This window comes from Neurospora crassa, linkage group II (assembly GCF_000182925.2).
Source record: "Neurospora crassa OR74A linkage group II, whole genome shotgun sequence".
Classification (NCBI taxonomy): Eukaryota; Fungi; Ascomycota; class Sordariomycetes; order Sordariales; family Sordariaceae; genus Neurospora; species Neurospora crassa.
Genome location: NC_026502.1, coordinates 2769647 through 2789347, shown reverse-complemented (window position 1 = coordinate 2789347; position 19701 = coordinate 2769647). Strand labels below are relative to the sequence as shown.

The following is a 19701-nucleotide window of genomic DNA, read 5'->3' as shown; positions in this document are numbered from 1 at the left end:
AGAAGCTGCCTCCCTTCTGAAGAGGGATCGCTTGGTCCAGGTCATACCTACCTAGTAGAGGTAGGCTTTGGCTTCGAATCGAAAAGCGACACATTGTTGTTTTTATTTTTTAGATTTTAGACTTTCGCTACCTAGAGGTACTAGAGGTAGGTAGTGTACGGCCTTTCGATCCGACCTTCCTTCCCTCTGGAGGTACCTACCGATCTTCCATTTTACCAGCACACGTCATAGGGAACCGTGTGCAACCACAGCAAAGCCCAGGGACTCGCTGTGGAGGCGCTCGGCAACCCCCCTTCCCTCCCAAGACCCCGACCCCCCCCATCCAGCAACTAGAACTAGAGGAGGTACCTAAGGTAGTTCAACAACACGCATCACATCCACGACATCGATCGCATCCGACTCCATCGACACCACCAATAGCATCGCAAACACGCCATTTGTCTTCAACGGCCTTAGATCCCGTCGCCTCCCCCCGCTTCCGTATAAAATTCCTCCCTGATCCGGGTCAACCCAAGGCCGCGCACATCGACTGCCCGTCGCAATGTTAGCTAGCAGTGCCTCTAGCAGCATCCCGCGCCGGTAAGGTAGTTTAGTATGAAAGCTGTCCTGCCCGGAAAGCCAGAATCCCGGCTTCAAGCTCTGGCGACGGGCTACTGGGATTCTCGTCGCATAACCGTGAGATATATCCTTTTGGCTCTTTTGTATACGAAGGCGGTCTTGCTAACTCATAGTCGCCTAAACCAGGCATACATCACCGGCAGCGCCATTGCCATCCTTGGAGAGCCACAGACCATCCTACAGACTATTTACGATGACAACGAGGACCCTTTAGAGGCTATCGCCCTGGACGAGGCATCGGGCAAAATAGCTGTCTGTACATACAACACAGTGCGCATATACAAACCGCTCGGCCAGGAGGACGACGCACTTAGGGTATGTTGTGCGCCTTCAACTTGCAATTCTTGTTGCCGACATCAAGATGCGCTAACGCTGCTTACTCGTCGCGTCACAGTGGGCGTTGCAATGTTCCTTCAATGTCGAGCGAGATCCGTGTGCGGTTGAGGATAGGACGTCCATCTCCCTCTCCTGGGGCGCATCCGAAGAACTGGTAGTCGCACATTCTCATCTCGAGTTATACCAAGTAACGTCATCTACACCACCATGTCTGTGGCGCAAACGCCTGGCCAACCCCGTTCGGATTGCTAGCGTGTCCTATGATTCCGCATATATCGCTACCGTGGGCCAGCATGACCGCTTGGTGAAAGTCTGGCGACGACTCAGCTACGGATCCGACGATGTGCGCTTCGATTTTCTCTACCTACCACATCCTCAAGCCGTGACCAACATCCAGTGGCGCCGGCCTCGCCACCTTGATCAGACTATTGACAATGTGCTCTACACCTTTTGCACCGATAACAATCTCCGGCTCTGGGCAGGCTCGGACGGCCATGGTCAGCAACATCTTCAGCTGTGTGCTACGGTAGACCTGGCTGTGTCGATACAGGATCAGGCATCAAAAGACCCAGCCGTACCTCCCCTCCGTTGGGCTTTCATACTACATGGGAGAGATCTGTCTGCGGCGACAGAAACGGCCGTTCAGGAAGCTCGACCAGATCAGGACACGGCAGCCCTTGAGCACGTCATTACAGTAGCTAATCGCAGCCCCGAGGTGGTTGTTGTGTTGGACGGTCGAGGCCACATGTCAGCTTGGGGTCTCGAGAATGCTGGATCAAGGTCACAAAAGTGCAACATGTTTAATGTCGCTCATGTCACATCGCCAGAACTCGACTTTTTGAAGGGTGTCACCACAAATGTGCCTCATGTCGAGGCCTACAGTTACTGCAATGCTGGGATCCACCTGCACGTCTTGCTACACTTCTTTGACGGCACGGTAGAGGTCTACCGAGCCAACATCGCCACACTGTTTGATCCAACTCCGCAGACTAGGCGATTGAGCTTCAGGTGCCTGTGGACCGGCCACTCTGCCCCCGTGAAGAAGATTGTCCGGAACTATAGCGGCCGTGCCATTGTGTCGCGGACAGACTCAGGCCAAAGCATCGTCTGGAGACATGAGCTCAACGACAAGAGGACTGGGCTTTCTCAGCAGGCAGCCATCGACCTGGATAGCCATGTCCATCGAATGTTACTCATCCGTAAAGGCCGCTTTGTCCTGTACCTTCGACAGAAAACAATCTCCCTTTGGGATTGTCGCAAAACGAATCCCGTGTTACTATCAGAAGTAGACTACGATGTTCCAGGCAAGCCGCTTTGTCTGCTCATTCTTCCAAGGCAGCATATAGAAGATTACACAACCGCTCATGTGGCCACCATAACATCGGAGAAGCAAGGCATTGTGTGGGAAGTCAAGCTGCCTTTTTACAAACCACAAGAAAACGTCCCAGCCGTTAACGGCATTGGGTATCACCAAGAGGGTACGGTCCGGGAATTCACCAAGTTTGAACTCAAGGATGCTGGTGATTTGGCATATGTTCTTCCTGTGGATCCCGCCGGCTCTTCGCCTGTGGTGTCTGGGTTCCTGGACGTCTTCGCTGTCGACGTTGCCATCTCCTACACGCACTCTGGAAGAGTCGAATTCTGGACAGCCAGGGTAGATCAAGAAAAAAAACACGTCGAGTGGCTTTCCACGAACTCCATGGAGACAGGCCTGTCTAATCCAATATTGGTTAGCGGCAACAGCCTGAAAAAGGCAGCCCTCGTCGACTCGACTCGATCCGAACTCACAATCTGGGGTGTTCGGGGCGGCCGCCTTGAGTACTCTCAAGATTTTGAGAACCATAACACTATCCGTGACCTTGACTGGACTTCAACCCCCGATGGCCAGTCCATTCTAGCCGTCGGATTCCCCCATCGGGTATTGCTACTTTCACAGATGCGGTTTGACTACCTCAACAAGGGACCTGCCTGGGCACCAATCAGAGAAATTAGCACCCGCATCCTCACACCCCATCCTATCGGCGACTCGACCTGGCTGGGCGATGGGCATCTTGTCATTGGTGCTGGTAACCAGTTCTTTGTGTACGACAGACACTTTGATGTATCAAGTTCGCTCATCACAAGCTTGAGGCTGCCGCATCTTAAAGGTGGAAAGTGGGATCTGTTCGAGGTAGTGCAGCGGTTGAACGGCCCGTTACCAGTGTTCCACCCACAGTTTCTGAGTCAGTGTATTCTTTCTGGCAAGATCGCTTTGGTCCATCGGGTGTTGCTGGCGCTTCACAAGACGCTCAAGTTCTGGGTGGAAGGCGAGACAATTGACGATTATCTGGGCCTGCCTCTTGAGGATTTTTGGTCCGGCGAGTATGCGGACAATTACACTGGACACTCTTCAAGGAAACAGAAGAACGATGCTGGGGACTACTTTTCCGGTGACCGGAGTATGTCATTCGACGACGGGGACGATGAGGTTTTCAGCGAAGAGGTGGCGATGAAAATTGGCGAGAAACTGACGGAGATTGGCCTGCAGCAGCTCTCGCGTCATGAACAAATTCAACTCGTAGATATCGTGGAGTGCTTGGGACTAGTTGAGAAACAGAGGAGGTCGCTTGATGAGAACGGCGCCAGATTTATGCTTTTTTATCGACAACATGCGCTACGGAAGAGGAGGACAAACGAGAATCACATGTCGTGGAGGGAGATTGCATGGGCGTACCATTCGGGTAGCCAGGATATTCTGTTGGACTTTGTGTCAAGACAACATCATGGTCCGATGCTATGGGAGGATGCCAGGGAAGCCGGTATCTTTATGTGGTTGACTGACCCTGCTGCTGTGGTAAGCCTATACACTCCAAAAAGTCTACCGTCTGGCGTTGTGCAATGCTAACATGCCATTTACTCACTATTAGAAAACCCAGTTTGAAGTTATTGCTCGTAATGAGTACAGCAAGAGCGAGATGAAGAATCCGGTAGACTGCAGTTTGTTCTATCTGGCACTTAGGAAGAAAACGGTTCTCCAAGGCTTGTGGCGAATGGCTTCTTGGAACCGCGAGCAAGGCGCAACGCAGCGGTTCCTGGCCAACAACTTTGACGATCCCAAGTGGCGGACGGCGGCCTTGAAGAACGCGTATGCGCTCATGAGCAAGAGGCGGTTTGCGTATGCTGCTGCGTTCTTCTTGCTGGCCGACCACTTGCAGGATGCGGTCAATGTCTGCTTGAATCAGCTTAAGGACCTACAATTGGCCATTGCGATCACAAGGGTATATGAAGGAGACCATGGACCAGTCCTGCGCAAGCTGCTCGAGGAAGAAGTGCTGCCCATTGCGGCGAAAGATGGCAACAGATGGCTAGCCAGTTGGGCGTTCTGGATGCTGCATAGGAGGGATATGGCGGTGAGGGCGTTGATAGTGGGTTTCTTTTCTTTTTCTTTTTCCCCCCCAAGAGGCTATGAGAGATGTACTGTTGCTAACTATGTTCACTCGACAAATAGACACCTGTTTACACGCTCCTGGAAACGCCCGGTTCTTCTGGCCTCCAGTCGAAGTCATTCCTAACAGAGGATCCAGCACTGGTGATCCTCTATGCTCAGTTAAGACAGAAAACACTACAGACGCTTCGCGGGGCTTCCAAAGTCACACCAAAGGTTGAGTGGGAATTTGTGTTGCACAATGCTCGACTGTATAGCCGCATGGGATGTGACCTACTCGGTCTTGATCTCGGTATGTCTAATATCAACGGTCCCAATCGTGATTTGTGTCCTGAAGAACAAGGGCTAATGTCAAAAAGTCCGAAATTGGGAATTCCTCAAACCAGCACCCGTCGCTTCGACGAAACTTGGTGGCGAGATCAACCCCCTTACGATGCTCAGGCGCAGAAGTTCTTTGGTGGTGGCGGATATGCCAGTCCCTCCGCATGTCTCGTCACCGATGGTTGAAAAAGCGATAGCGTTACAGGTGCCGGCGGAAATGAAGTCGGGACACGGAACACCGTCGACGCCTCATAAGCCCAAGCCGCCGCCGACCGTGTTCGAGGAGCCTGATGCGAACTCGCTGTTGGATAGCTTTGGGTTTTAAAGTGAATACCGTAATGAACGGGGCCCATGTGTATATTCAGGTTATTGGAGCATACGTTCGTTGTACCTGGGAATGGTAGCTATTCGAGGGCCGGTGTCATCAAAGCAAGTATATGAATTCAACGCCAACAGATAACCCTAACCCTCTGGGGATATAATATCCCCTTATCAATGTTACCCGAAAGATAAAAACAGTCAACATCCAACTAGGCCAATGTAAGCATTATGAAGTGCGGGGTTCTATATCTTGTAACCTGCTGTGGTTTATGACTGACGCGGTATGATAAGTAATTGGTGAACCCGCAAATTATATGGAATAATTCAATGGCTTGCTTGGATGTACCGGATCCATTGATTTGTCAGGCAGTGTTTCACGTCACCTGTCAGTGCATTGATTATTCGAACCTGCCTGAATTGACTTGACTTTATTCCCTTTCTTCCTTACAAACAACAACACGCGACTGCGGCAACTCGGCCGCTCGCTTATTTGTTCACAAACACAATCAACGGCCATCTGTTTGCACTCACTTGCTCCACCTGATAGCCTCTACCATCGATACTCACTGACTGGGCTCTTAACGGGCCAAACCACTACTTCGGCAATGGCGCAACGGTCGCGCACGGCGGGGACGACGGCGGACCCTCGCGACCCGCTACTGCCGCCTCCGTCCCCCGCTCCAGGTCCGGCCGCACCACCATCCACCTCCTCCGAGCCCACAGACACCAATACCGATCTCCCCCTCACGCCATCCTCCTCCTCTCCCTCTTCTTCTTCTTCTTCTTCTTCTTCTCCTTCTTCTCCTTCTTCGTCAGACTCTTCCCTCCACCCACACTCCCCACCCCGCCCCCTCATCGAAGGCAAATCCTTCACTGCCCGGGGCGTCCTCGTCGGCCTGGGCGTCGGCCTCATCATCTGTTTCTCCAACATGTACTTTGGCTTACAGACGGGATGGGTCAGCATCATGAGCATGCCGGCCTCTTTGATGGGGTTTGGCGTTTTTCGCCTTTTGACGCAACGCCTCAAGTTCCCGTTTAGTCCGGTGGAAAACGTGCTGGTGCAGACGGTGGCCGGGTCGATGGCCATCATGCCGCTGGGCTGCGGGTTTGTCGGGGTGATACCGGCGATGCAGTTCTTGCTGAGGGACGACGAAGGCGGGGGGCCAGGACTGGATCTGGGATTGGGGAAACTGGTGGTTTGGGGGTTGGGATTGTGCTACTTTGGCGTGGTGTTTGGGGTCCCCCTCAGGAAGCAGGTGATTATTCGCGAGCAACTCAAGTTCCCTAGTGGCTTTAGTACGGCCGTGTTGATATCGGTGTTGCATGGCAAGACGAGGCAGAGGGCGAGCGAGAGCGAGAGGCATGAGGATCCGGCGACTTTTGCGAGTCTGGCGGCACAGGAGGAGTCGGGCAGTGCTGTTGTCCCGGGGTTGGATGACGACAACAACGGCAACCACCACAACTTGGAGGGAGAGGAGGGGGGAGAAGCTCCGGCGGAACCTCACTCGGCTTCTTGGAAACGGAATCTCAACCTTTTGCTGGTCTGCTTCCTTGTCTCGGGCATCTTTACTTTGTCGACGTACTTCATCCCGGCGCTCAGGTCGATTCCCGTCTTCGGCAGTTACCTCGCCACGACGTGGTTGTGGACGCTGAATCCCAGCTTGGCATATGTCGGACAGGGCATCATCATGGGTCCCGCCACGACGCTGCACATGCTTTTGGGGGCGGTGATCGGATGGGGCATACTCTCGCCGCTGGCGAAGAATCGGGGCTGGGCGCCGGGCGATGTGGATGACTGGGAGAAGGGGAGTAAAGGGTGGATTGTGTGGGTGAGCTTGGCCATCATGCTGGCTGATTCCGTCGTCAGTTTGGGATGGCTGGCTGGGCGGTCGCTGGTGAGAGTTCAGGGTGTGAGGAAAGCGGTTGGATGGGTACTGGTCCAGGGACGGGGCATTGTTCAAAAAGTGAAGGAAACTTTGGGCTGGGCCGATAAGACGAGGAGCCCAGTGGCGAGATCAGGTTATAGGGCCATCAACACCAATGATGCGGCGAGGGGAGGATTGACAAGACCAAGACTGGGGAGACGACTCTCCGATATCAGCGAGGCTTCGAACTCCGAAGATGATGAGGATGCGTACACCCACCTCAACAGCGGGTTGAGACAACGACACTCTTCAAGGTTGAACCGCATTCAGGAGGATCTCGGAGAGGAAAAGGAGGAGGAATTCGACGACGCTCCGCCTGACCAGCAAGTCGGCGACAAGACCGTCGCCGTTGGGCTGGTGCTTTCAATCATCTTCTGCATCGGCTGCATCCACTTAGTGTTTGGCAACCTCGTCCCTCTCTACGCTACTGTCACGGCCGTGTTCATGGCTCTGGTGTTGAGCATCATGGGCGTCCGCGCGTTGGGCGAGACTGATTTAAACCCGGTGTCAGGCATCAGCAAGTTGGCACAGCTATTCTTTGCCTTCATCATCCCCCAGTCCAACAAGAACAGCGTGTTGATCAATCTAGTTGCTGGAGCTGTGTCTGAAGCTGTGCGTATACACCTTTCTCCCTGCTTCCCCCCCCCCCCCCCCCCCCTTTTCTGATGACTAACAAATACCCGACAGGGCGCCCTCCAAGCCGGGGACCTAATGCAAGACCTCAAAACGGGCCACCTCCTCGGCGCCGCTCCCAAGGCCCAATTCTACGGACAAGTGATCGGCGCCACCGTTGGTGCCATCGTCAGCGCCTTCATCTACAAGCTCTACACGGTCGTTTACACTATCCCGGGTCCCCTCTTCCAGGTTCCTACGGGATATGTGTGGATCTTCACCGCTCGTTTAGTCACTGGCGAAGGGTTACCACCCATGGCTAAGGAATGGGCTATCGGCTCTGCTGCGCTGTTTGCTGTCACCACTGCTGCGAGAATCATTCTTGTTGACAAGGTTGGTGCTGATAAAGGAAAGAGGTGGCAGGCATTGATCCCAGGCGGGATTGCGGTGGCGGTGGGTATGTATAATGTGCCCAGTTTTACGATTGCTAGGACGATTGGGGGGTTGCTTGGGTGGTGGTGGAAGGGGGTGATGGGGTGGCAGGATACGCCTTTGATTGTTTTGGCTTCGGTAAGTTTTTCATCCTTTGCTCTCTCGCTTTGGTGCCAGCATGAGGTGGGTTGCTAACACCTTTTGCTTATCTTTTCTTTCCAGGGCTTCATTCTCGGTGAAGGTTTCCTGAGTATCGTGAACTTGATCATGCAGAGTGCTGGTGTTCCTCATCTTTGACTTGTTGGGAGGGAGACAAGGTTGATTTTGGTCATTAGCATTAGGTTCGCGGAAATGGGGAGCAAAGAGTATGGTCTTTATAGCTTGCACGGGGCGTCGGTACGTTCGGTTTCCTCGTTGTAGTTGGCAAAGCGTATTAGCATGACAGTTTGCTGTCCTTGTTGCGTTTGATTTGTATCTGACTGGCCGTTAAGGAAGCACTGCCTATCTGCCTATACCCCTTGTGATGGTATTTAGTTGTATCGAAGTTTTTGTTTGTATATGACAATCACTTCTATGCAACGTTTCATATTTCTCTCTGGTCTCCTTACACCAATGTACAATCTCTCCTTTGCTTCCTTCCTCCCCTACCCCCCCCCACCCCTTCTCCCTTCCTCTCCCTCTCAGAAAAGCCAAAAAACCGCCACCCGAGCATGCCTTCTCTATAGCCACTAAGACAGGGCCACAGCACGTTTATGCTCTTTCTCCATTTCGCTCTCTCTCCCTCCCTCTCTCTCTCTCTTTCTTGTGGATGTTATGTGCGATCGTGGGTGGTACTAAGTGAGACAAAGAAGAAAAAAAAAAAAAAAAAAAAAGAAACATGTCCATGGATGCAAATGTGTAGTGTGTGATGTGATGTGATGTGTGTGTGTGTGTGTGTGTGTGCGTGTGTGTGTGCGTGCGCGTGTGTGTGTTTCTCGAGGCAAAAAGAGAGAAAATGAAAAGAGCAAAACAATAAACAATTCAATATGAATCCCTTATGCCACCGTCCTTATGTTCCCACCTTCCCCTAACCCCAACCAGCTCCCACTCGCTTTTGCTACTTTATTCCACAGCCAAGCAAGATGGCAGAACCAAAACCAAGAAAAACATAATTATTACCAGCATCTTTCTGTCCCTTCCCCGCGCTAGACCACCACAAACCACAACGCAAAATTACAACTTATACAGTTACTACAAGTTTCTTGACACAGTTCAGGCCATACAAAAAGTGCCGTATATGCTGCCTCTAGTGCGGTCTGCCTGGCCTGATGATCTATGGAACCCTGAAATCCGGAGTGGGCGGTCCAAGCATGCTGGCCACTTGCTTCCTGATTAGCCCTCTTACCCGGCCCTGTTCAGGTCTGGGAACCCCTTGTATTGCCCTTGGTTCCTTCATCAGAGTGGGATCCAGTCTGGCCGGCACACGCGTGACGATGGATCTGTAGTTGTCTCCGTCGTTGAACTTGGTCGACGAGGGCACCGGTACCGAGGCGGTCCGCCAGATATGGTCCGTCGTGTCGTTCAGGTACCCCGGATTCTTATTCTGTCTCGCTGCACTCGCGCTGCTCGGCCCAAAAGCGGAGACGCCGTGGGAGGCGCGGATAGTGGAGAGACGGGACAACCCTTGGGAAAAGACGGGGCGACCGCGGGCCTTCTTGGCCAGGATGACTTCATCAAATAGTCGAATGGCGGGGTCGGACGGGGGTATTCTCTCGCGTTCGTGAACAAATTCGTTGAACGCTACAAATTGCTTAGTTTGTGTGACTTGCGCAAGATAAAAGAAAAAAAAAGAAAAAAAAGGCGGGGGAAATGAGCCAGAACATACCTTGAGTATCCCTCAGCATAGTCGCATAATCCTGTTGATCGTAGGGCAGACTCCTGATGAACCCATCCATATCAAAGGCATAATGCTGACCATTAGCCTTCTGTTCCTTGGTAGGTCGTCCGAGGTGCTTTCTATAAGTGTAAAGCAAGCTTGCCATACAACGGACAAATGCGGCCCTAACGCGATCCGGATGGAAAGCTGCCGGGCAAACCAACGAGGCAAACCCAAGACAATGGTTATGGGCAAGACAGTTGCAGCCACTGCACTTGTAGAGGCCGTTGCCCTCCGACCGATCATCGCAAATAGTGCAGATGGAGTCTTGTTCGCTAGGAGTCCAGTTGAAGCAGTGACCCTCAACCCAGACTGTGTTTTCCGTGTTCTTGACAGGCTGGACCATCATGTTGGGCATGATGGTAGACGCAGCAATAGTTGACTGGGCGTAAGTTGAGGGGGCATACGCGCCAAAGGAGGATTGCGAATCAATCGAGATGGACGATATCGAGAGGTTCTGAGCGTGCCCGATCAAGAAAGGCAGACTGGGCCTGTGAAGTGGTGGGTGAGGTGGTCCATTCTTATCCATCCCAAAAGACGAACTACGTCTGGACTTTTCATCGAAGTGTCCCGAGCGCTTTTCTCTCAAGGTTGTCGCAACAGCGAAACCAGAGTCACTGCGCGACACGGGTGTGGTGGGCGCGGGGGGGAAGTGCATCGAGACAGGCGATACAGACGAGGGTGGGCTCCCTTTTCCTGACTTTGAGGTTGTGGGACGGCCATGCCCGGAGTCTGGTCTCGCCTGCGAGAACGCGTTGAACAGGGGAGTGCGCATACTGTTTGGCGGATCTGGTTCGGCAAACGTGGATGAGTTCTGTGTCACCCATTTGCCCAGAGTGCTCGCCTTTGCTGACGGGTTGAAAAGCGCCTCATTTTCTGCGGAGAACGCATCATAGGGGAAAGCCTCGATCGCATAAGGCGGCGGGCCGGTTGCCACACCGTACCTCAGCTTGTGAGGAGCTGCGATTTGCAGCAGAGACATGAGCTTCCGCCTGTGTTGGCGCGGGAGCGGGACGGCCTGTGCCGTGGCATCGATGATGTCTTTGTCAAGATCCACAAGCACATAGTCGTCGTCGGGTAGTTGGATATTCTCGTACCGCCGCTCAATGCCGACAATGTAGGGGCACGGGGCCTCGAGGGCTGAGATCAGCCGGGCGGGTAACACAGGAATAAAGATGCTGGCCCATTTCAGGGGGTACAGCAGATTCGCCAAGGCGTGACAGGCAAGGTGCAACATGCCTGTGTGGGAGGATAGGAAGATGATTCGAGATTCGGACATAGCATACTCGAACAAGAGCACAATGTTCTCCAGCGACAAGCATCTGAACAGGGCATAGATGTCGATGTTGCGCGATCCTGGCAATTCATTGGCAGCCTCCTTGCGGGCATAAAGCCGCAATTCGCGTACGCCCAGCTCAACTTGGGTGAGCGAGCTGAGGGGGCTAAATGCCTCGGTGCACAGGTTAACAACATATCGCTCCAGAGGCTGCCACCGCCCGATCTTGGGAGAGCTTGGAGGAACCCTCAAGATGGCACCGTCCGTCATGGGTACGGTGACAGCCCGGAGCCATTCTTTCCAAAATGTCATTTTGGATGGATCCCTGCCAAGGATTCCGTAAGCCCTCGGCACCCAAAGGCCGGTTTCGCCAGCCGTGAGGCCGTCAATCTTGGACGCCGCTCCGTGCCTGAGCGGCCTCAGCATCTCCGTCATCAAGCTGATTTTCTCCTCGACCGAGCTGATCTGCTCATCCAGCGACTCCCTAGCAGCAGATCCCGAAGGAATCGACGGCAGCTCTGACAGCAACTGCGACAAATGAGCACGCTCCGCTGCCAAACGAATGCCCAAACTTGCGGCCAACTCGCGTTCCTCATTGCTCATATGCCTCTGCCGCCATTGTTCGCATCTCTTTTCGACCTTGTCCGCTGTCTCGGCGTCCAGCGCGGTCCAAACGATTATACAGATTCCATAAATCTTGGAGTTGTCATCCGAGGTCATGGTAAAGCCGTGCCATGTCGAGCGGGGGCGATCGTCCGACGAAACGATCTGGATGTCGTTGGGGAAGGCAAACATGGGCACGTAGTCCGGGAATCGGCCTCTCCTGGACAATTCGTCCACGGTGGCATCGCGCGAAGGGTACCTGTCCAGTAAGACCGGCTCGAACCGCCTCTTGAGCGGGTGCATGTCGGGATCTGCGTTCAGGGGTTCCGGGGGCGGAATGACCGAGTTGTAGTTGCTCAGGCGCTTTGTTGTCCGGATGGAGGCTGGGGGCAAGGGTGGGTGAGTATAGGCCCGATACGGGTTGGGGATCACACGGGGGGTTGATTCGGTGGGCTTAGTACCTGCTCTGGGAGTCATGGGCTGCTTCCTTGCACTGCTCATGTCCCTAAAACTAATTTTGCGGCGGATGCTTCCACGGATGCTCTTAAGGGGACTCTTTCGGCCGCTCTGGTCGTCGTCCACTCTCAGTTTCTCGGTTCTAGGGTTCACCATGGGTGGCCTCGACTGGAGCTTAGCGCCAGCGCTGAAGGTAAGATCGTCAAGGAAGTTTTCCCTCTCAGCGGCGAACTTGAGGAGGGCCTTGTCGAAGTCGAGGTCGGAGAGAAAGCCGTCTTGGATCGGGATCTGGCCGAGGGCATCGAACATGGGTATCTGGTTAGGATTCGGAGACGCGGCGGGCGAAGTTTTGTTGTTTCCATTGGTGCCATTGACACCATTAGCACCAGCACCGTTAGTGTTGTTGGCATTTGTGGCGTTTCCGCTGGAGGCGTTGTTGGAGTTGCCGTTGCCGGTACCGTTTCCCAAGTTGGGGAGGGGGAGGGGTCGGATAGTCGCGCTGCTTCTGTTACTTCTGGTGTTACCTTCGATGTCATTATCACTTGACAGCGACGGGTTATAAGAGAGCTTGGAGAGTGCCGACAGGCGGTTCCCCGAGTTCTGGCGCGAATGGCGGGGATGGCCGCCGGCGCGTGGAGAGGAAATGCCCGACGCGTCACCTAGCTCATCCTCTCCTTCGGTTTCTCCCTCTCCATCTTCGATAATGGTGTCTTCTACCGTGTCCAGCGAGGCGCCGAGGCTCTCTTCCTGTCTGTCGTCATCATAGGTGATGTTCTCTATGCCGGCGATCCAGAAGTAGTCGGCGAGGGGCGTAGACGAGTTATCCATGACATATCAATCTCACCGGCGAACCGAGCTGTGATATCCCCCTCTTTAGTGTCTGGTGTGTTCCTCTCCGTCCTCCAAAAATCGGTGAATGTTTTGCCGAGACGCGGTCGTGGAGTGCCCCTCCAGGGTCGATTCGTCGGGTAGTGGGTAGCCGTGGGTGGTGTTTTTTTTGTCACGGCCTGTGTGTATCGCGCTTGGTGTTCGCCCGTGGGCTTTCGTCTCTCAGATGGGATCAGACGGGTGCTTGGATGGAAAACGGGGGGTGCGCGCTGGAAGGAAACCCAAAACTGGATAGGTATATGCAGAACAATCGTGGGCAACAAGAGAGTAAATGACAGTATGGCTAGCTCAACAGAGGCCCCGCTCGGTCTTTTGGGAGTCTCGTGGAATGAGGTCGAGGAAGAGGGAGAAGCAGTGACTGCAGTCAGTGCCGATACCAAGGTGACGGCGGCAGATGTAGTCGGTTGTTGTGTGCAGGTCGGGGTGCAGGCGAGTTGCAGCTGGAGTGCAGTAGCGGGTGGGTTGATGCTGCCTTGGGACTGTATGCCGTGGTAGCGGACAGATAACGAACACGTCCAGGCCTAGTACTGCAGGTGTTCAAGGTCCAGTCCCGTCGTGTCAGAGAGCGGATGGTGATGGTGTCTCAGAGAGTCAAGCAGGAGGATGAACTGCTTGGGATAACGGACGGGAGGACGGAAGTGGTGCCGTGTATTGTGGTAGGTTCGCAGCCCAGCGGATGGGATCTGGATGCGAAGAGGGACTGTGGAAGGGCAACACGGGGCGGGCAAGCAGCGTGCTTGTGGTCGGAGACGGATTCAATTGACGGGGTAGGTAGAGTAGACCTGAGTACGGGACGGGGTCGGGGAACGGGTCTCCTCCAAGGGAAGTCGGGTCCAGGGGTGTGCGCTAACAGTGTGGACCGGGGCCGCTGACTCGGGCAGTTTCTGAATGGGTCGTCGGTCGATTTTGGGACCTCTTTGCGGTTTAGTTGCGATGTACTGCAGCGCCAGGGGGCTGTCAGGTCTTTTCGTCCGCTACTCCCTCTACAGATATTCAGGACCTACACTACTGCCAAATGCGAAGCGATTGCGATGGCCCTCGACCTGATTTTTCTCGGACGGGCGGGCGGGCTGCCAGACGCGAGAGGGAAAAGAGCGCTATGGGTTTGCAAAATGGAAGGTGGAGGAAACTAGGGAAACAAATGCGCCGATCCGTTCAGCCCGATCATATCACTCTTGTTCAAAGGGCCAAGACGGCAATAATGAGCGAGAGAGAGAGAGAGAGAGAACTGGTAGTCAGGGATGAAAGGGAAAACTAAGGCAGCTACTAGGTAAGTAGCTTCCTTGTAAGAAATGAATGGGCACACACACACACACACACACGGCTTTCGGATGGTTACAGGTATGCGCAATTGGCGACATACCTCATGAGGACGATGGACGATGGACGATGGACGATGGATGGACGATGGATGGATGGATGGATGGATGGATGGATGGATGGATGGATGGATGGATGGATGGATGGATGGATGCTGTACAGGTAAGGTAGGTGGTCTAGTGTAGAAACAGAGCAGAAAGAATTGGGTTGTGGGCTCCCGTCCAGATCGAAGGGCATCCAATGTGGAGGACGAGTGACCAAAAAAAGTTCATGATAAGGAGGGAGGGAGCGGCGTCCAGGTTCCCCCATCAACAAGGAATACATGCCCGCACAATCATATGTAATCTCTATCTACGCAGTACACTATACGGCTGGGTATGTGTACATGTATGTCTACTAGTACACCTACACTACACTATTTACCCTGCCTCTCTGTACCTCTGAGTACCTCTACACTAAAGATGATGACGGGAGGAACCCTCTTGTCCAGTCCCGCAACCCACGGGGAAAAAAAAAAGAAAAAAAGAAGGAAAAAAAAGAACCCTCGCTCAACTTGACTCCAACGTGAAGCCTTCGTGTCGGTGTTAACCTGTGGCTTTGATTTCTGCTTTTGTCAATCGCTCTCATGCTTGCGACACCAGAGCTTCCCTTTTGGACAGGGGCCCGTTGAGAAGGTGCAGGAGGCGTGACAAGGGTGGTGGTGCCCCTGCATCGCTAGCCCGTCTTTAACGGGCACCTAATAACGTAAGGTCGACGGCGCTTTTCTCAAGAGACAGCGGCGGGTGGGCAAGTCCCCGCCGCCGCGGCGCATGTGCACCTGTCGCCGGGCCCTGACTGGATGAGAGATTCAGGCACTACTGTACCACGCGTGTACCTCATTCAGGTACGGCTACCTTGGGTTGTTCACGCTATTTACATACTATCTCCCGAGTGCTCCCGTCCCCGCTCATTCATCGTTAGGTCAGGTCCGGGTCGGGCTGTTATCTCCATGGGAGGTGCCATTCCAATTCAACACGGCGGGCTTCCATAGATTACCACCGACACATCAGAAATTGCAACAAGACTGCGCCGACACGCAAACATGCGAAACCACCCCTGGAACCTGGAAGACCCAACGGGGAAGACCTCTACACTAGCTTTGCGACATGTCTGAGCGGATCTATCTGGGGGCCTTCCCTTGCCCCGTGCAAGTCCGTGGAGCAAACCCTTTGATGTACCTGACACGGGTTTACGCTACGCTACACAACACTACTCAGGGCACAAATATCCAAATGGCGCTAGGTGAAATTGGGTTGTACGCTACTTTTAGCCCGTGAGCCGATTGCCCCCTGTCTCGTACCTAAGGTGGTAGCTTTAAAAAGAGACCCATTCTGAACCCCCGACTCCCGCCGCCGCCGCCGTCGTCACCTTCTTCCAAAGTCCAGACGTCAGACTGACTACTATTTTAAGAGAAAGCACAGGCACTCAAAGTGCAGCAAACGGTAATTTCCACACAGACATTGGCATTAGAGACATTCTCCTCTCTCGGCCCGCTCCTGACGGATGACGGACGACCTGGCTGCTATATACACAGACTACACTAGCTAGAGAACAAGAGGACGAGTAGTGTACAGCGAGCGTCAGGGTCCTCCGCTTTACGAATCATGATCAACCACGGGCAAAACCAGCAATAAGCTTGTCGATCGCTGCAGGTCCGAGAACAGGTAACTTGAGACTGTCTGGTTGCGTAGATGAGCATGGCAACCGAACTCGGCGAGGATAAACGAGGGGAGCTTGTCGATCGATCAGTCGCTTCAGTTGTTGTCCCATCTTCCATCTCCGGCTCCTGGAGTTGTCCATCAGTCATCTCTTTCGTTGCTCCTGCCTTTGTTGGAGAAAATAGATGGATCAGAGGAAGGTGCCCGCGTGCCACCTCCTCCCTACCTAGGAACCGCACGACGGCTCGACACTGCACTGCAGCTGAGGTTGGCTGGTCCTGAGAAGCAAGAGTCCAGATACGGAATCTCCGTTCCTGGGCCCTGGTTCCATCAGGCCCGAATCGTGCCTCAAAGCGTGCCTGAATCGGGCGATGGCAGGTGGAATGGATGCCATTTTTGATTACAGTTTACCACTCACGCAGGTGACAATGTCGTGCCTGTGCTGTGCCTGCCTCATGGCGACATCTTCTTTCCTTCACGACTACCTCTTCCATTACACTACGCGACAGGCGCCACCACCCTCCACCCTCCACCCTCCAGATATGTGGTCTGGTAGTGTACTGCACCACCAAATGATGATGATCCGTCTCCACATCTGGAGCACGCGTCGATACTGCCGTGCAAGGTAGGACCAAAGGGCCAAAGAACCCGATTTCTAACCTCAACCAAAGTGTCCCAACTCTGTCCGCCACATGGCACCCAGAATGATGCCCGAACCTGTCGTGCCTCTCTGCAAGTCACGTCGCGTTCGAATGCTCATGGCCACTCGATGGGTTCAACACCACGGAAATGTAACCCCCCCAGAAGTTTTGGAGGGATGATGCCTCATCGAGACAAAGCCTGGAACGGCCGCTGCCCCAATGCCGCTTCCTCGTCGGTCTCGAGAATTCGGAACCTCAAATACTTAGTCGCAAAGTAGGTATCGACGAGAGGCTTTCTCTCCTCCGAAAATGGATCGGATGGATCCATCCTCTGTTGATGTTCTCCGCCATCTCCAAATGAACGACCCTCAACCTGCCCCCCCCCCCCCCCCCTTCTCCCCCTTTCCTGTTCTTTTTGGGAAAGGCTTGGCCGCCAGCCGGTCATGAGAGAGTGAGTCCCTTGAGAAGCAGTCAGGGGTTGTCCTGTTTGGTGGGTAACCAGACCCAGAGCAGGACCAGTCATGATGCAGGGGCTTGATTGAGCCTCTCTCTCTCTCTGTCCCGTCTCTTTATCTGGCCTCAACCTTCTTGTGTTCCGATCGGTGTCTTCGAGGCAAATTGCTGACAGGATGATATCTCTCTCGTCCATACAACACACAACCTGGCATCGAACAATTATTACCCACACCAGCAGCAAGCCAGGTGTGCATGGTAAACCAGCCATGTACTGTATGGGAATTCATGGTACATGAACGCAGCCCAACAGCATCAGTTCGTTCGGTTCGGCCATGGCTGCCGATAGCCATTCCATGAAACGCCCGCCGGGTCCTCAGGCAAACTTCTTCTACTACCCGTCGGGCTTCCCAGCCCTTTTCCAGAGGCTATAATCGGAGACTCGGCGGCACGTCCACTGTAACATCTAAACATCTAGCCGAAAAGGCCGTGTCGCAGATTGAAGACCTGTCATGTCTGTGCTACCATTCTAGCTGCTGATTGCCTTCCACACATAGATACATGGAAGCCCACGCGCGAGAAACAAGACTTTTTCCAGCTTCCACAATACAGGCCACACATGCAGCCGAAGTAGATGCTGTATGGAGGCTAGCGGAATTGCACAGGTCTTCGCCCAAAGCCCAAAGGCTTCTGTCTACTTCGCTCAAGAGCAATACCTAGGCTGCCCACCAAGGTGGTTGAGACTCGTAATGTTCTGCTTTGTGAGGATGGAAAATGGATATATCTTGGCCCCATGTAAGTTCAGGAGCAGCCGTATCGGCTGAAGAAACCTGGTCGCCGTCCACCATTTACTGAGATGGACCCCATCTTTTCAGATCGCTCTCAAAGTGCAGTACATTGACCCTCGTCAAGGGCAAGCATCGAGATCGATCGGTCCGCTTAACTCGCCAAACCAAACAGTTCCTCTCCCTTCTAGATCACGTCTCTCAGGAACACACGTATCCCGGACCGCAGTTACTTTATATTGTACTTGAAAGCAACGGCAAGGCACAAAGCAGGCACAGATGATGTTATGAACCTGAAAGATTGCCGACCGATACACGATCATCGAATTCCTGAGGCGTACACATCAGAGCAAACACAGATCTCGCAACTGCGTATACCATCCCATCAATCTCAACGGCTCTTCATTCAGCCTGCTTCCGTGACTACCTCGCACAACTACTTCTATTCGGCACCATTACAGTACCAAGGCTTGCTTCCTTACCCCGGCTGCTCCCGTATCACAAGACCCCCTCACCGGTCACCCCAGCCAGGACCCCTTAACCGTTAAACGTTTTTACTCGGGAACAACGGGCGGAAGAGATAGAAGGGTGAAAAAAAAAATGTTACGATACACAAGAAGGTCTTGGAGCAGAAGAAAAGGTACTGCATCCTTTTTTTCTCTGCTTAACGTCGGTACAGGAGAAGTACTTTCTGTAAGTGGGCACAAAAACATGTTTTCTCCAAGCAACATCGACAACAACAGTTGTGCCATCATTGCCTCTTGTGAGCCCTACAGTAGCAACATAATATAAAAGCAGAAAAAAGAACGGAAATCACCAAAGGCCATTTCAACATCAAAGCCCATGATTATCATCATCGCTATCGTCATCATTACTATCATGTTTCGGGAAGGAATACTCTGCATATGGGGGGGAAGGCGACAAAGTACATTACACACATAAAAGTAAATATAGCATAAATAATCAAGCTTAAGATCGACGTCCTATAATGTTGTCTCATCACATACAAAGCAAATTGCTAATACATACCCGCCGGCCGGCCCGAGCTCACCCTCATCTTGGTTCGTGTGTCCGTTACTCTGTGTGTCCTTTCGAAGACGGGATGAAAAAAAAATAAATCAATAATTTGATTGCTCAGAAACCATGATTAGCCAAAGTCAGTACGAGGCGAAAATCGGTTTTTTTTTTGGTTCATGTTTGTTCATGCCAATCATGATCATCTACCCATCAATTAGACATTACACTATAACAACATCAAGCATTTATGACTCCCGCCCTCTTACCACCTTCATAATCAAGTCTCGAAAAACAAGAAATTTCGTTTAGAGCTTGATGACTGGGAATGAAAGATAACATAAACCCCAGCAACATGACAGAGTCTATAACTAGGAATTTCAGGGTCTCAGGGTCTCAGGGTCTCAGGGTCTCAGGGTCTCCCCTCCCGGTGTCTCTCTTCTTCACCGCAAGATCACAAAATCAACTTCACCTTACAGGCTTACACCTTTCATGTCATGTCATGTCATGTCATGTCATGTCATGTAAATTATCATACCCGTCCTACCGTCGAGCTAATAATACGGACATTGTTCCCATTAACCCCCCCTTTCCTCACACCCCTTTTTGTTGTTATCCCATGCAGCAAGGGAGTGAGCATTCTTAGGTACCTACGTTGGCATTG

General features: G+C 53.0%; 4 protein-coding genes across 6 annotated transcripts; 3 read left to right on the top strand and 1 right to left on the bottom strand.

The window, feature by feature from the left end:
- The first annotated feature begins 372 nt into the window (after positions 1 to 372).
- NCU01658 (WD repeat protein) lies at positions 373 to 5256 on the top strand. Its single transcript, XM_011395168.1, has 6 exons — positions 373 to 675; positions 745 to 933; positions 1013 to 3787; positions 3861 to 4358; positions 4442 to 4670; positions 4738 to 5256. Exons 1-6 carry the CDS (start codon positions 595 to 597, stop codon positions 5022 to 5024), a joined length of 4059 nt encoding a protein of 1352 aa, XP_011393470.1. The 5' UTR covers positions 373 to 594; the 3' UTR covers positions 5025 to 5256.
- Positions 5257 to 5304: 48 nt separating this feature from the next.
- Positions 5305 to 8545, top strand: NCU10381 (oligonucleotide transporter). Its single transcript, XM_001728378.2, has 3 exons — positions 5305 to 7557; positions 7633 to 8127; positions 8212 to 8545. Exons 1-3 carry the CDS (start codon positions 5626 to 5628, stop codon positions 8284 to 8286), a joined length of 2502 nt encoding a protein of 833 aa, XP_001728430.2. The 5' UTR covers positions 5305 to 5625; the 3' UTR covers positions 8287 to 8545.
- A 101-nt stretch (positions 8546 to 8646) lies between these two features.
- On the bottom strand, positions 8647 to 14685 carry NCU01659 (dDENN domain-containing protein; the record flags this gene model as incomplete). Of its 3 annotated transcripts, XM_011395169.1 has the most annotated exons (4): positions 8647 to 9768; positions 9854 to 12166; positions 12245 to 14065; positions 14132 to 14685. In XM_011395169.1, 3 exons carry the CDS (start codon positions 13065 to 13067, stop codon positions 9302 to 9304), a joined length of 3603 nt encoding a protein of 1200 aa, XP_011393471.1. In that variant the 3' UTR covers positions 8647 to 9301. The 3 variants fall into 3 exon arrangements, with proteins under 3 accessions (XP_011393471.1, XP_011393473.1, XP_011393472.1); XM_011395171.1 differs by having other exon boundaries at positions 12245 to 14685; XM_011395170.1 differs by lacking the exon at positions 14132 to 14685 and having other exon boundaries at positions 9113 to 9768; positions 9854 to 13067.
- A 2777-nt stretch (positions 14686 to 17462) lies between these two features.
- Positions 17463 to 19043, top strand: NCU01660 (hypothetical protein). The gene is made up of 2 exons (XM_951773.3): positions 17463 to 18033; positions 18151 to 19043. The coding sequence occupies exons 1-2, from the start codon at positions 17880 to 17882 to the stop codon at positions 18270 to 18272; spliced, it is 276 nt and encodes a 91-aa protein (XP_956866.1). The 5' UTR covers positions 17463 to 17879; the 3' UTR covers positions 18273 to 19043.
- The last annotated feature ends 658 nt before the right edge of the window (positions 19044 to 19701 follow it).